Consider the following 17,395-nt stretch of genomic DNA (forward strand, 5'->3'; position numbering starts at 1 on the left):
TGTCATTTTTTATTTAAATGTATACTAATGTAATATTAATACCACTGCTACCAGCCTTATGGGCATACCATTCTTATTTACTCTTAATATATAGTTTTCATTTATTTATTTTTTTATTTTAACGTTTTCAATTGTCATTATTATTTTATAATTTATATTTTCATTTTTAATTTTTCTACAAGTTAAAGTTGATTTCTTAAATAGCTGGAACAATCGATTTTCATTTTGTAACTTCAAAGAGCTGTAACTTTTTTTATGTGCCATTTGTACTAAGGTATGTTAGGTTCAATGGAACTATTTTTGATCCCAGAATATGTGATTTAATTTATGACCTGCCTTTTTGTTACACCCTGTAGATATAGCATACCTAGTCATTTTTTTCATACTCTTAACTAATCACTTAATTATATAAGTTTAATGGATCACCTGTTATCGTTAAAATTGATACAGTACTATAAATCAATAACTGCAAAATCATTAAAATATGACGATACACATAGATCCATATGTACAATACCAGATAATTTAGTTTTCCTTCATTTTTATTTTGCTTCAATTTGGTCCCAAATTAGTTTTCATATTGGTTAAATATTAACAAAATTTTCTATTTGATTGTACAATTCATACGTAGTGTATCAAAAAATATTAATTTCGAGCCCATCTTAAAGATCTCATTGCTTTCATTTCTTGCTATGTTCAATAATGTGTCTTGTAAAACAACAAAAACGGTTCTAGCAGATTTTAAAAAAGAATCAGGTTACAATTTTATCTGGCGATATAATATAGAAAAAATTAAATATTAGAGACAGAAGAAAGTATAAGCTGAGTAATCTTTGAATAAAGAAAACGAAGCAGCAGATTAGGTTAAACATAAAATTCTAGTTAAACATAGGATTAGGTATCGTGTTACTTTAAAGTAATAAAAAAATATTTTACGAAAGCGAACAAAACGGATGAAGAAATATACAAAAATCTGAATGAATATATAGGAATCAAATGAAAAGTAGAACAAATTAAATAAAAGAAAATATAACAATGTCTTCAACCTTTCAAAAAATTAATCAAACTCTGAAATTGGACACAGAAAAAAATCTATACAGGGTGATTGATTAGTAGATAGCAATAAAAGTTAATAACAAAAATTTTAGCCACCTTTGAGCTTCACATTACAAAATTAGTTAGAATGTTACAGGGTGTTCGATAACACAGTGACAGACCAAACTTATGTTTTTTTAAATGGAATACCCTATATTTTATTTAAAATTCGGAATCCTGTTAACTTCTCCATCACAAAAATTTTAAGTTTTGTTGTTATACAGGGTATTTACAAAGTTATAACCAATTTTATATGAAAATCGTAATAAGTTCAACTCCCTGTATAAATAAAAATAACCGAAACAGCAATGGTTTATTAATGCCATATTTTTTACGTATTGTCAAAATTTTCAAGAATGACTGATATTGCTAATTTTCTTTATATCAAATACAGGGTGAGTCAAAACGCAAGTACATTATTTTCTCAGTAATTTTAAATGGAACACCCTGTATTTTGTATCACTATTGAAAAGTACCATTACCGTACTTTAATTTTTAGATAACGTTCCCTATGTCTAAATTTATTAGTTTTCGAGATATTTTCATTTTTCAATGGACCAGTAGCGTGGCCACTCAAATCGCCAGAATTTAATAAAATGGACTGATTTTTTTGGGGTTACGTTAATAATGAAGTTTATAAAATACCTCCAACAATAAGGGATGAGATGAAAAATAGAATACAAAGTGTATTTCGATGTGTTAATTTACAAATACTTCGTAGAGTAAGTAGCTCATTCAATGATCGTTTTTAGGCGTACATAAATGTGTTAGGAGATAATTTTGAACACCTTATGTAATTAAATATTAAAAATATTTTGTTAAAAGTAGCTTCTTATTTTTTCAAACATGTTTTTTTTGCAAAATGTATTACTGATAAATTATTTTTCGTTCTTTATTTGTTACATTGTTATATTTACATACAAAAGTAGTGTTTAATTGTCTTCACAAAATGTTGTATTTTGTGTTTGTGTGTTTTTTTGTAAAATTTATTACTAATTTTCTTTCTTTTTTTGTTACATTTACATAAAAAAGTAGTTTTTAATTGTTTCAAAAATGTTGCATGTTGTGGTTGTATTTTTTTTTGTAAAATGTATTACTAATAAATTATTTTTATTTCTTTATTTGCTACATTGTTACCTTGATTACCGGATTGATAATCAGTAATCGTCAATTGTGAATTCAGTCATGGCTTACTTAGAATTTAGATTTTAGACACCTAAAATAATTTGCTCTGAAAAATGAAAATATCTCGAAAACTAATAAATTTCGACATAGGGAATGTTATAAGTACGGTAATGTTACTTTTCAATAATGATATAAAATACAGGGTGTTCCATTTAACATCACTGAGAAAATAATGTACTTGCGTTTTGACTCACCCTGTATTTGATATAAAGAAAATTAGCAATGTCAATATTTCTTGAAAATTTTGACAATAAACAAAAAAATATGGCATTAATAAACCACTGCTGTTGTGCTTATTTTTATTTATACAGGGAGTTGAACTTGTTACGATTTTCATACAAAATTGGTTATAACTTTGTAAATGCCCTGTATAACATAACAAACCTTTATATTTTTGTGATGGAGAAGTTAACAGGATTCCGAATTTAAAATAAAATATAGGGTGTTCCATTTAACAAAACATAAGTTTGGTCTGTCACTGTGTTATCGAACATCCTATAACATTCTAACTAAGTTTGTAATGTGAAGCTCAAAGGTGGCTAAAATTTTTGTTATTAACTTTTATTGCTATTACTATAGCGGATCTATTGAGCTTTACCCCACTAATCAATCACCCTGTATGTAAATGTTGAAAAAAATTCATTAAATTTAGTTAATACGATTAACGATTTTGAATTTTTAAACATTTCTTTAAATTCTTGTTCTGTTCTGTTTATTTTAATTATAATTTTCCAGAAAAATGTTCCATTTGTTTTCTCATAAATTCAATGGTCAATTTTTAACATTAAAAAACATTTTTTTTTATTTATTGATAAGAAAATTGTATTAAATTGTTATTGAATGATTATATATTAAAAATTCTAAATATGTAAAGCACTCTTCTTTAAACAAGTAAAATGTTATTGTATCTTTGTAAATTTTTATACCCAAAAATAGCTGAAACTGAAAGTAGCGCCTTATAGACCAGAGAAATTAGCAAAATAAAGCCTTTTTGACACGTTTTGATACATGTATTTAACAACTACTTTTAGCAAATTTGGTGATATGTAATAATATGTAATAAACAAAATATATGCAAAAAATACATTTATAAAAATTGACAATGTAAGATAGCTACTTGATTTTAAATACTAACGGTGAAGACCGGTAAATTGTATGAACAAGTGACACGATTTTACTGAAAAAAACATAAAAAATCGCTTCAAAGGTAGATTTTTGAAATTCATCAATACCTTTTCTAAAAATGCACAAAAAACTTTTATTTTCGCGTGACAATATGAACATAATTAAATAATGCTGAATATAACAAATATTCAACTAAAAAATTCAAGAAGTTAAAATAACTATACAAACTCTCAATTTAAAGATTATATATGCTATTTCAGTAAAATGGTGTCACTTTTCAGATATTTTCAAAATAGTAAAACATAAGAAAATAGAATAAAATATGCTCACGGCAAATGAGACAGTAAAGGAAAAATACTGGAAGAATATTAATTAATACTTTGAAGTGCAAAACCGACAACTCTTTATTTTATTACACTCAACAACTTTCTTAGATTCTCTACAAAGATACAGTATTTGACTTAATTGAAAGAAAGTGCTAATTTTTAATACCAAATTTTTATTTTTTATTAAAACTTACCAAAGACGAGGCACAAATTTGACTTTAGAACAATATAGTGGTCAAATGTTTATTGTTATAAAGTCACAATAAAAAGAAATTGTAGAGTTTCGGAAAAAAATATGATCACTCTTGTAACAATTGAAAAAAATATATATCTAAAATTATGAAATCTGAATTTAATTATGTATAAAAAGAAGGTAAGAAATAGTTTGCAAAAAATCTAGGATTATTACTATTATCTAATATTTTTCTCAAAAACTCAACCATTATTTTAATAAATCTCTAAACCTTTTCATTAAATAAAATAAAGATTATTTTTTTAAATATGTGCATCTCTTTTTCTTAGAGTACATTAATTCCTCTCTCTTACTTTGTTTTACATGTATTTATATAAAATAAAGATAAAATATATTTCGCTTGCAGAGATAACGTGAAAAACGAATGGAGGCGCGCATACAATAACAAGAATAAAAAACCGATAAACGCCGTAAAAATGAGTGGCGCTACAAAAGATCTGATATTACGTGGCACGAAAATGTATTTTCATTTTGATGCAAAACAAAATTCTAGTTTTATTTTAAAAGATTTTTTCATAATATTTGCCCAATTTGAAGTAAAACGCGCCACAAAAGAGTAACTTTGATACAGTTTTAATTTTGAAACTCTTTTGTGGCGCGTTTACTTCAAATTTAGCAAATATTATGAAAACATATTTTAAAATAAAACTAGAATTTTGTTTTGCATCAAAATGAAAATACATTTTTGCGCCACGTAATATTCATATCAGATCTTTTGTAGCGCCACTCATTTTTACGGCGTTTAGCGGTTTTTTATTCTTATATCAGGAGTTTTTCAAAGTTATAAATTAAATGTATAAAGTTGAATGCAATGTTTCTCGATTACACGTTAAGCTTTATAAATGGTCGCCTTTGTCGCATTATCTCCCAAATGATCTAGTGTCCATCGAATGTACACTAGATTTTTTTCTATTCGAAATAGATTGAAAAAATATTGGGATGGATGGTAAATGAACTCGGATTGCCCGTTGCCAGATCAAATTAGCGTCGTAACCACTACAACTACATAAACCATTTAGGGAATAATCGTTAATTGGATTACACTTTTGTAGCTTAATAACTTCTAAACGGCTTAACCGATTTTGTTCACTAAACATGAGTTTGAAACGTATTGACAAGTAGTATCTTATGCATCTAAGGTCAAGTATGATAACTGAAGCTATTACAGGAATTATTGAGATTGAAAAACCGTTTTTCCCATAAGAAATAGATTTGATCATACTTATGAAGCCTATAACTTAAAAATTCGAATTTTCCCGGATATAAGGTATACACCGTTAGATTCGCCTAGTCATTCTACAAACGCTCAGTTATTGGTGTAATTCGTAGGTTGAAATTTTGAGTAATTGTCGAAAAAACAAAATTTTCAAAGTTTAGTTTTTCAGTTTTTCGGCTATACTGAGCCGTGTGTATGTCTGATCCTGACAGCTTAGACACCATTTGAAAGCTTAACTCAACGCTATTGATTTGGTGTATTTACTGTTCTCCTGTCTCTTCTTGAACCGAAGATATATACCGCCAAAAAATATGCGGTTTTGTACCTACCAAGTCCTATAGCTGGCTTATGGGTAGTCAAAACGCACAAACTAAACCGGTTCTGAATCGTCCATCACCCCCTCTTCAAACACAGAAAAAAAATTCAGATTGGTTTAACTTTTCCACACACATACATATACAGGGTGGTGAATCGGAAAACGGGCCATAGGAAACTCAATGTAAAATTTTAAACTGTTGAATTCCTGCTCCCCTAATTATGTTACATCAAAAGTCATGAGAAGTTATTTGTAGAGGATTGAAATCTGTATTAAAACAGAAGTTACAATTGTTCTACGATTTAAACACATTCCAAAATTTTGAAAAATATAATGTATTTACCGCAGTAGGTATGTGTGGGCATGTTAGGCCACATGTTACTATTTAACTGACAGTGAGCACACTAATGACTGAAGAAAATATCTTTATTATTAATACTTTCTCCTTGACTGAGGGTATCTGATCAACTTTATTGTGTTTTAAACAATAAATGATAAAATAAATAAAGAAATTGACAGTTCAAATTGTTAATATAATAAATTCATTGTCACCGAATGCAATCTTATACACATTATTGCACTGTGTGTGGCGTAACTTTGGCGTATTTCTCTGAAAATTGTATTATATTTTTATAAAATTTTGAATAATTATTGTTCATAGAACAATATTGACAGTTGTTTTCAATACAGAATTCAATTCTCTATCTACAAATAGTTTCTTATGACTTTTGATATAAAATAATTAGGGAAGCAGGAATTCAACAGTTTAGAATTTTACATTGAGTTTCCTATGGCCCGTGTTCCAATTCACCACCCGGTATACATACATACTTCAACAACTTCAAGTGTAACATACATACATACATATCCACAAACATTTTCCCTTTTTTTAAATAAAAATTGACTCATATTTTTGAGCTCAGTAACTTTTGAACGGTATAACCGATTTTCAAAATTAGACATGTGTTGGAAAGGTAATAATCGCTTCTATTAGAAGACGCAAAGGTCGGAGTTAAATTTTCGAAGTTTTTGGGAGTTTTGGGGGCGAGAACGAAAAACAGACCCTAAATAGGAGGGGCCGTAAAATCCACACTCTTGGACCAAAATGGATGGTTGACATATGAATGGGTGTGAGTCTTTTCCTAAACTTTAAGATGGGATTTGGCCCAATTTTCAATACAGTCAGATTTAGAAAATCGAAAATTTCGTGTATATATAGTGTCACGTGTAGGGGGTAGGTGTGCGCCACTGGCGAGAACTGCCGTTCTCTGGTAATGGAAAATGGAAAGACTTGAGAATGGAAAAGACTTGTAGAGGAAATCTCGAAAGAATAAAATACAAGAGGATGCGCTGATCCAGCCAATCAGCCATCTTTCACTTTTGGCTAAGAAACGCAAGAGCGCCCAATACTCCATAAGGAGGAAAGACAATAGAGAGAGAGAATAGTGTCTATCTATGAGATGTGGTCCTATACCGTTTTACTTCATCATCATCATTCAACCCGGATCTATCCACTGCTGGATATAGGTCTCCCTCAGTCTTTTTTTAATGTATTCCTGTTTTGTGCTGTTTGCATCCAGTTTTTGTTGATCCGTTTTATGTCATCACACCATCTTGTTTGCGGACGACCTCTACTTCGATATGCTTCTTGTCTTGGTCTCCAGTATATTATTCGCTGTGTCCATCGGTTCCATGGCTCTTTGGGTAACACAAATTTGATTTCTTACTTTCTTGGTTATTGTTAAAGTTTCTGCACCATAGGTAAGTACTGGCAACACACACTGATCAAAGACTTTTCTTTTGAGACACATATATTAAGCAGTTCTGACTTAAGAACATAGCTCAGCTTGCCGAATGCCACCAAGTGAGTCCTATGCGGCGGCTTAGTTCGCACGTTTGATTATCTCTTCCTATGCGTATCTCATGCCCTAAGTACTTATAAGAGGTGGTTTCTTCAATAGGCATGCCATTTACTGAAATCTTTTCGCTTAACACAAGATTTGTCATGATTTGCGTTTTTGTATGGTTGATTTTTAATCCAACTTGTAAGGAGGCTAGGTATAGTTTCTCCAGTTGCGATACTGCATCATCGATGCTGTCATCAAAAAGAACAATATCGTCAGCGAATCTCAAATGACTAAGTATTTCTCCGTTGATATTAATTCCTTTTTCACTCAGATTTGCGTTCTTAAACAATATGCTCTAATAATGTTGTAAACAATTTTGGCGAAATTGTGTCTCCCTGTCGCACTCCCCGTTTTATTTTAAATGCGTTGGTCTTTTTATCTGCCAGTTTCACGCTTGCTGTTTCATTTTGATAGATGTATTTAATCATGTTTATATAGCGATGATCTATATGACACTCTGTTAAGGCGTTTAACATTTTTTGATGACTTATGGTGTCAAAACCTTTTTCGTAGTCAACAAATATCAGGACTAATGGCTTGTTATATTCAACACTCTTTTATATTCAACACTCTGTTTTATATTCAACACCCTGTTTTACTTATTATTACCTACAGTCCCCTCTATCCCTACAACACTCCATGCGATAGAGCATCTTCCATGGTTCGAATCAATGTTGAAAGTTTTCTTCTGTTTACTCCTTCAGAACATGTACCGTTTTAGCAGCTTTAACAGACTTAAATCTTGTTCATCTTAATGTAAATTTCACTTTAAGAAATAGATAGAAGTCTCGCGATGCAAAATCCGGAAAATAAGGCGGATGATCCAACACTGAAATCCTGTAGTTGTCTGGAAACTTCTTGAAATACAGTGCAGAATACGCCGGCGCATTATATTGACGGAAAACTATCGCATCCTCCTTTTATTTGGGTCGTTTTTCGTGATTATTTAGAGTTCAACAAGACTGTGAAGAATAATATTGATTACTGTTTGACCTTCTGAAAACCAGTGCAAGTACATAATCTCGAGAATATCGGAAAAAACAATCATTTGTTTGAATTTTGATTTCCTCATTCGAGATTCTTTGGCTCTATGATATACAGTGATGAGCACGCTAATAAGAGGCAAAATAACGCAAAAGATGGACAACATAATGCGTTGTGAAATAAAAAGAGATGAAAATAGGAGAGGTGGCAAATTATCAGTATTAATCTATTACCATTACCACTTACGATAGTTTCCCACCTTTAGACTTTAGCTAAGAGCTAATAGACTTTATCGGGCCATATGACATTAACGTTACATTAAATTTTTTTATTTTAAATAATTTTGACGCAGCTGTTAGAACGAATAGAATGAGTGCGTTTGGAAGCAAGGCTGTCCATAAATAAATCAAAAACAAAGACTATGATTAATGAGTTAATAATTTTACTTTGATTTTTAAAATATTTTTTCTACAACCGTGTTACAAATGCAATTTTTAGCACTCCATATGAGCGTTAAAAATGCTACTTTAAAGCACTAGTGCTTTAAAAATTTTAAGGCACTGCAGTTAAAAGTCAATTGTTAAATTGTGAGACGTCAAAATATTTATATTTCATTTATTAACATTAATATTAATAGAACAACTTGCGCAATTTGAAAAAGGTGGTTTAAAAGGTTTTTTAAAATTTAATTTAAACTGTATTATTGCATTTTTAACACGTTTGTAGAAAAAAAAAAGAATGTGTGTGTACTATGTACAGAAGATATTCTTCTATTATATAATAGGTAATTTAAACGAAGTAAATATACTTAAAAGGTTATTTGTATTTTATTTAAAAATCAAACTAACTTTCTTATTTACCACTTTCAAAAATTTTTTATTAAAACAACCAAAAATAAAAAAAAATATGAATTGCCCGGGAATTGAACCCGCAACCTTCCAATCTCAGTGCTAACGCATTTCTAACTACTCCATCGAGGCACTAGAAATAGATATGTCAGTTTCGGATATAATTACACAACACGGCGACATATAGTGTAAAAATGTTATGCTTACATAATATTTTATTAATCCAAAAACACAAGAATTATAATAAATAATACATTTCCTAAAACCACTAATACCTATATTCTTTTAATGACTTATTTGCACGGTTACAGATACATACATACCTATCTTGAAAGATTAGCAATGAACTACAATACTGTCAGAACTACATACTGTCAGTGTGCGCAGGCGCGCGGTAAATGTACAATTTTACCCTCAATCGATTCGCCGCTAAAGAAGAATATCTTCAAAAACTATTAAAATTTGTTAGAATATACAACAATAAAAGTAGATGTTATTCTATAGTTGTTATGATTTACGTATTGACAGTATAGGCAGTTTTGATGTAATGTTAAGAAAAATATAAAAATGGAATGTCAGTCAAGTTCAAGTAAAAGTTTTTGTAGATATTGTCCTGTAATTGAGAATGAATAAATTATAATTGTGGTTATATATAAGACGTTTGTAGAAAAAATATTGAATGATATACGTGTTAAAAAGTACATTTTTAAGGCACTCATGTGAATTGCAGAATTCGCTTCGCTCATTCTGCAAACTTTCACATGCGTGCCTTAAAATTGTACTTTTAACATTTATATCATAAATATATAACTATTATTTCAAAACTAATTTAAATATTAAACAGACACAGTTCTCCCATTCCCTCAGGCAAAAAATATTCAGCTACTTCCTTGTCATATTTTGATGTTTATTTGTGTCAGTTGAAATAAAAAAGGTAACGTCTAAAGGTTGGAAACTATTGTAAGTGGTCATTTTTTATAGGTTTATACCCCACCTCTACTAGTTTCATCTCTTTTTGTTTCACAACGCATTAGGTTGTAAATTATTGATGGATTCGACCGTTACTTGATGGAAGTTCATTTTATCTAACAATAGAACACTGAAAACGTTTGTTTTCTATACTTCCACAAAATTTATTACAACGATATGACTGCAGCTGTTTCGGCAGAGTGCCTTACTAAGTAGTAACATCGTTGTAATAAATTTTGTTGAAGTATAGAAAACAAATTTTTTCAGTGTTTTATTGTTATATAAGGTTGTAAATTGTTTGTGTTATTTTGCTGGTTATTAGCGCGCACATCACTGTATTATAAATCGTTCTAATCATTTCCAAATATGAAGAATTCAATAGAACTGATTAAAAATGAAGTGAAACAAAAGATTTTTTTATTTAAAATTATTATTCTGTACAGCTTGAAGGGGAATATTTATCTACTTCATTTGCTATACCAAGCTCTAGCCTATACACTCGCAGTTTCTCACATTTATTAATTCTCTTTGTTTTATTAATTGGAGAACATTAATAATATATCAAATCAATACTATATAACCTGGAAAATGCACTCTAAGAAATGAAAGCAAAAGTAATTGTTATATTAAAAATTAATAAGCCATATTTTCTACTTTTAAAATCAATACTTTTACTGATTAATTTCTTAATAAAATGTTAAAAACATTAAGACCAATTTTTTCAAAGAATCCAATTCAAAGAAAATACAAAGTCATGCTGATTTTAATTTTGTGTCAATCATTGTTTCTCTAAGAAAACTAGTAGCTACTATTAAAAAACATACTGTTATTGGCCTGCAGGTTTTCTGACCACTTGTCCCTCTGTTCTTCAAGTACTTCTCCAAGGTACTGAGCTACCTTCCTGGTAACCTGCTCCACGAACCCATCAAGCTTGCCCAGATCATCAGAAAGTCCTACTAACTGATCCAGAGTACCAACCTATAATATATATCCAGACTGAGGAAATAATACACACTTTTGTTATACAATAGACTCTCTCTATAACGCTATAACGAACACGGTTATTATGAGGTTTCGCTTATAACGAGGTACACTAGATGTCCCATGAAATTCCTATTGAACTGTAACACCTCTATAACGAGGCATATTGGTTATAACGAGGAAAAATAAAATCGTAGAATATGTATCTTTACCTATTTTTAGCGCTGTAATGGCTATAAATAAATACCCCAACTCACAGTCAACACATCTGTGTCGTTATCGAGGATAGTGCTGTAATAAAATCCACCGCCTAATAAACCTCTTCCTGTTCTGTTTATTTATCGACCGATATTGGATATTGTAAGAAAATTTACAATTTATGATGGCGAAGCCTTATTGCTGAGGAAACAATATTTAGCAACTTATATTGCTCCGAATGACTTCACTATAGTGAAGTTGGTGTTTTAGAAAACTATATATTCATATGTATGCACGATATTATTGTTGTCTGATATAACGACATACACTTATAACGAGGTAATTATTAGTCCGCCATTTCAGTTCTCGTTATAGAGGGAGTCTACTGTATTTACGTTCTCGAAAATAATTTTATAAAGTCAAATAAATAATAAATTTATAATAAAATGAACATAGCCAGTTGCGTTTCGATTCAATCTGAGTCTCTTACGCTCCTCTGACAAATGTTTCTAGGTCTACCCATCATTAGAGAGGCTTGTAAGAAGACTGAACTGAATGAAAACTCACCGACTGGTTGGCAATTATATTAAAATAATATATCAACACATGCATTTAACCACCTCTAACGAGGAATTTTACATTTGTTTATTGTGATTTGCATAAAAAGATTCATATTTATTAATTCAAATTCAAAATATCTTTTATTAAAAAAAATTGTAAACAACACACTTATAGCAAATTGCCACAATTGAATAATAAGTGTCTAATATACATACAAAATTACAATTACAACTACTACAAGTTAAAATGTATGATTTAAAAACTCATACACAGAATATGGTTCTAAATCCAATAAAATGCTTTTTATTTCAGTTCTAAATACATATATTAAAATTCTGTTGCAATTTAATTCTAACAGGTAATTTGTTAAAAAATTTTATATAAGTATTATATTTGGGAGATAGTCCAGGAACAGAAGCTTTTCACCTCGCAATTTTAACAGAATTGATCGATTTGGTTGAAAATTCGAGAATAAGTAATGGATAGTCCAAGGATCAAAATATATATGATGCTGAAAGGCGCTCTTACCATGGGGGTGGTTGCACCCCATCTCGGGGGGTGGAAATTTTTTATTATATTTTGATCGCAAAAGTTGATAAAAACATTCATTGTAAGCAAAAAATGTTCTATACATTTTTTTGATAAAATTAATAGTTTTCTATTTATTCGCTATGGAAAGTGTTAGTTTTATACTGAAAAAATCAATGTTTTTCGATATGTACTCATTTACGATTCAGTCTTTTTTGCTGTAGAATAAATTTTTTCAAACCAAGTTCTTGGGAATCAAATATCCTACAATTTCATATTTAAACATTTTTTTGTAATTCTGATGCTAATCTTTCAATTCTGAAGAAAACGGCATTTTTTACCAAACTATAAAAATTCGTTATTCGCTTTTAACTCCAGTTTTTAAAAACTAATCAATCTAAGCCAGTCAAACTTCTACAATCTATTAATAATACATAAATAAAAAAGAATGAATAAGGCCAATGATTAAAAACACCGCTAACTTACATTATTATGCTTCCAATTGGATTTCTTCTTTTTTTTTTCAAAAAAATATATTGATTTTTTAACCGAAATTTTTTTATTTTTTATCTTAGAAAGTTTGGTAAAAAATAATTTTGTAGGCTTTTACAAGATCTATGAGCTTATTAACATTAAATCTTTTTAAAATCCTCAGTCGCAAAAAGAGGTGACTTTGAAAAGGTTGGTAAAGGTGGATTTTGCATGTTATTAAAAGTTTTAATAATTAAAAATTGTAGCTTATTTAATTACCAAGAAGGTGGTTTGCAAACATTTTTCCTATGGCAAAAATGTTTGCAAACCACCTTCTTGGTAATTAAATAAGCTACAATTTCATATCTAAACATTTTTTCGTTTCTCTGATGCTAATCTTTCTATTCTGAAGAAAAAGCCATTTTTTTCCAAACTACAAAAATTCGTTATTCGCTTTGAACTCCATTTTTTTAAATACTAATCGTTCTAAGCCCGTCAAACTTCTAGAACCTATGAATAATACATAAATAAAGAATGCCAAATAATGTCAATGACTAATTTTAATTAGGTTGGTGATTAGGGGGTTGATTCCAATCACTTTTTTGCTGAAAAAAATAGGGACTGACATACTTTTCATTATAAGTCACTTAATTTTTGAGCTAGGGACTTGTTTTTTATTTCTGGATATAGATATTTTTAAATGCTTTAAATTAGTTTGAACAAGTTATCCTCGAAAAATCCATAGTTTTTCCGTCTTTTTACTTTGAAACTACACTATTTAGCATTTGATAAAGAAGAGCTAACATATAATAAAGTATAGCTCGATTAATTTTGGTCTTAAAGAGAATTTTAAAAAGCGGTTTTGTTTATTTTTTTAAGGTACATTTTTGTTAAGTAAGATTGTGTTGATAAAACGAAAACTTTTGGAGGTATTAGCAGAAAACTTATTGAAAACATTGAATTTTACGATATAAAACTAACACTTTCGATAGCGAATAAATGGAAAACTATTAATTTTATCAAAAAATGTATAGAACGTTTTTTTGTTTAGAATGAACCTTTTTACCAACTTTTGTGGTCAAAATATAATAAAAAATTTCCACCCCCCAAGATGGGGTGGCAACCACCCCCATGATAAAAGCGCCTTTTGGCATCATATAGATTTTGATCATTGGACTATCCACTACTTATTCTCAAATTTTCAACCAAATCAATCCATTCTGTAAAAATTGCGAGGTTTTGTCCTATTTTAAGCTTCATTACTTGGACTAAGAAATAATTTCACAGTAACTAATATTTTAACAAATAATATTTTGGATAATAAATGTAAAAATAAAGTAAATGAAATGTTTTTGCTATTAGTCTACATATTTATGTTCTTTGCATAATATGTGCAGAAAAGCATTATCTTTACAAGGTTTCTAAGATATAATAAATTTTCCTAATTTTATGAATGCTGAAGAGATTGAGGTAATAGCACTATAGCCGGAACCTGATTCTTTTAACAGATTAAGATGGAGCTGATGATGATTTACTAGAAACATGGGAGACATGGATTAAACACGACTGGTTTGTTGAAAAATATGCCACTAAAAGCAGGACCAAGAAGTGGTATATGCCAATATTCATACCATTGATTGTTATGGCAATAGTAAATTTATGGCTTCTCTACAAACGGGTCAATAAGTCAAATATTACTTTATTAGACTTTTGTCAACTTATAGCTGTTCCCTACCCAAAGTTGACTTTTAGTACAAGAAGTACAGTAGAAAGACTGTGTACATCATCATCAAAAGTCTTTATGGACATAAGATTAGATGGGAAAGGACACTTCATGGAAAAACGTGAAAAGCAGAGACAATGTCAAGGAGAAAATTGTAAAGCCAGACCACCAACATATTGTGTAGAATGTACTGTAATGTTCTATAAAAATTGTTTCATACAGCATCATAAAAAATAAACTTGTCTTTACTAGATGTAAATAAAAATTTTAATTCTCAAACTGTTTTGAACTCTTCATCTCATTTATAAATAATGTAGTACAATGTATTAAAGAATCTGAAATACTAATTTATGCGGATGATCTTATATTGTTTTGAATAATTGAGAAGCCATCTGACTATGTTCAATTGTAGGATGCATTAACGATGTTTGCAGGACTATTGTTCTTATCACAAATTAAATTTGAATCCCTCTAAATGTAAAGTACTATCTTTTTGCAAAATCTTTCATAAAATTGATTTTTCTTATATGTTACTCGGCACTCCTATACAAAAAGTATCTAAGTAGTTATAAAGATCTTGGCGTTATATTTCAGTGTGATTTGTCTTCTGGTAAGCATGTTGAATATATCTCCGCTAAAGCACTAAAACAGCTTGGATTTGTTAAAAGACACTCATCTGATTTTAATAACTTGCACACTGAAGTTGCTATTTAATTCTCTGGTTAGGTCACATCTAAAGTACTGTTCTGTTGTTTGGTCACCTTACACTTTGGGTCATACTGAAATTCTTGAGAGAATTCAACGTAGGTTCCTCATGTATTGTTCTTTCAAGCTCTCCATTCCTTATTCTTACACAGGTATGCTTTTGTTAACTGATTACTGTTCATTGTCTTTTCGTGGAGAGATATTAGATTTTCTGTTTGTGTTTAAACTTCTTAAAAACTCAATGGATTGTCCTGAACTCCTTCAAGAGCTAACTAACAATTTATGTTCCACCTAGATCTCTTAGAGCACATCCTACTTTTGCTGTACAAGCACACCGAACCAATTATGGATCTGGTATTGGCTTGGTTAGATTGCTTAGAAACACTAACAGCTTACTAGTGAGGTGTAATATAGATATTTTTAATTCATCCTTATATCAAGTAAAGTGAAACTTGGATAATTCGAATCTAAGCTATCGAAGACAATAAGAAGAAAAAGCTTCTCAGTAATGACAAAAGATTCTAAGATATTCAGAAAAGATAGTAGAAAAGTTCGAATTATCCAAAATATAATTCGAATTATTCAAGACTTTTTACCATTATTTATATAGGAAATGCTAGGGACCAGAATAATAATTCCAATTAAAGAAGATTTCGAATTATGGAAGTTCGAATTAAGCAGGTTTCACTGCAGTAAGGTTAGCAGTTAGGAGGTTATAATGTCCTTAGGTATGATTGGTATTTTTAAAATTGGTATTTTTAGTTCTCTTTATTTTAGTTGACATTTTAATGTATTTTTTTTTTGTAAATGGTTGCAACCGTAAATAAATAAATAAATAAATAAAATAACTCAATCATACATTCTTGCAATTATGATAACACTAACGCCCAATGTCCTATTGGGACATAATTAAAAAACGCAAAGATGTAAATAAATTCATGAATATTTCCCTATTAAGAACAAAATTACTGATAATTATGTATAAAATTTTCGCTACCAAGAGACTCATGAACCACATCGAATGTTTTGCATAGACCAGTGTCTCACCTGTAAGCCAGGGATTGTACTGCACATACCATCAATTAAAATAGCTAAGGTCTATAAGAACAAAGCTCAACTACACCCTTGGTAGCGGATGTGTTAATTGGTTAATGATGTATTGTATTACAGTAAAACCTCCGTTAGTCGAAACAATTGGGGGTAGGCCAATTCGGATAACAAGAATTTCGGTTAAAAATAACATTGTATTTTGTATTCTTCTTGTATCAAATAACATAGTACTGGCGAGATATAGCTGCAAAACATTGTCAAAGGAAAACACAAAAGAAAATAAAAGATTTCTTAAAAAAAACACTGTTAAACATGTTCATTTTCCTTAATTTTATTGCTTTTTTGAAATTATTGAAAATTTCAACCATTTCGGATAAACAATGTTTTGGTTAAACAGGTTTTGGTTAACGGAGGTTTTACTGTACATACTTCTGGATAAAATTTATTGTAAGATGGTATTTATAGCTCATAAAAAATGAACAGAAAACAAGTTATTTTCATTCATGTCGACTAAACAGAAAACCAAACAATATTATTTCGTATCCGCAACAGATTCAAAAGGTACTTACTTTCAAGTCCGGGATTTGAAACTTGTAGTTGGTTGACAAATTATTCTGTTTACTTGTCATATTATTCATCGTGTCCCATGTCTGTTGACAGGTCTTATCCCCTGGGGCAGATATCAACCAATACTCAGTCATTTCTTCTTGGTGATCAGAAAGTATGCTGGTTCTATGTGAATTAAGTCTATGGTGGCTTCCAAGATCTTCTTTATCACTCCTAAAATAAAAAAAACAGTTAACTATTTTCCAAATTATATATCTATATAGTGGTACTTTGGTTTTTTAAGCTTCATGTTGAATTTCAATTAATGTTGTCATGTGACTTTTAAACTCAAGATTGTTTTTGAGCTAAATAAACATATTAACGATATTAGGATAAGAACAATTCATG

At 29.8% G+C, this 17,395-nt stretch overlaps 1 protein-coding gene across 1 annotated transcript in view; it reads right to left on the minus strand.

Moving 5' to 3' along the window:
• Positions 1-17,395, minus strand: part of LOC126879451 (V-type proton ATPase subunit C) — a 50,020-nt gene that overhangs the window by 32,158 nt on the left and 467 nt on the right. Inside the window, exons 2-3 of the mRNA XM_050642467.1 lie at positions 17,011-17,221; positions 11,049-11,202 (exon numbers count right to left, since the gene is read on the minus strand). Coding sequence (XP_050498424.1) covers positions 11,049-11,202; positions 17,011-17,142 — 286 coding nt within the window. The 5' untranslated portion in view covers positions 17,143-17,221. The remainder of the gene's footprint in view (positions 1-11,048; positions 11,203-17,010; positions 17,222-17,395) is intronic.

This window comes from Diabrotica virgifera, chromosome 2 (assembly GCF_917563875.1).
Source record: "Diabrotica virgifera virgifera chromosome 2, PGI_DIABVI_V3a".
Taxonomy (NCBI): Eukaryota; Metazoa; Arthropoda; class Insecta; order Coleoptera; family Chrysomelidae; genus Diabrotica; species Diabrotica virgifera.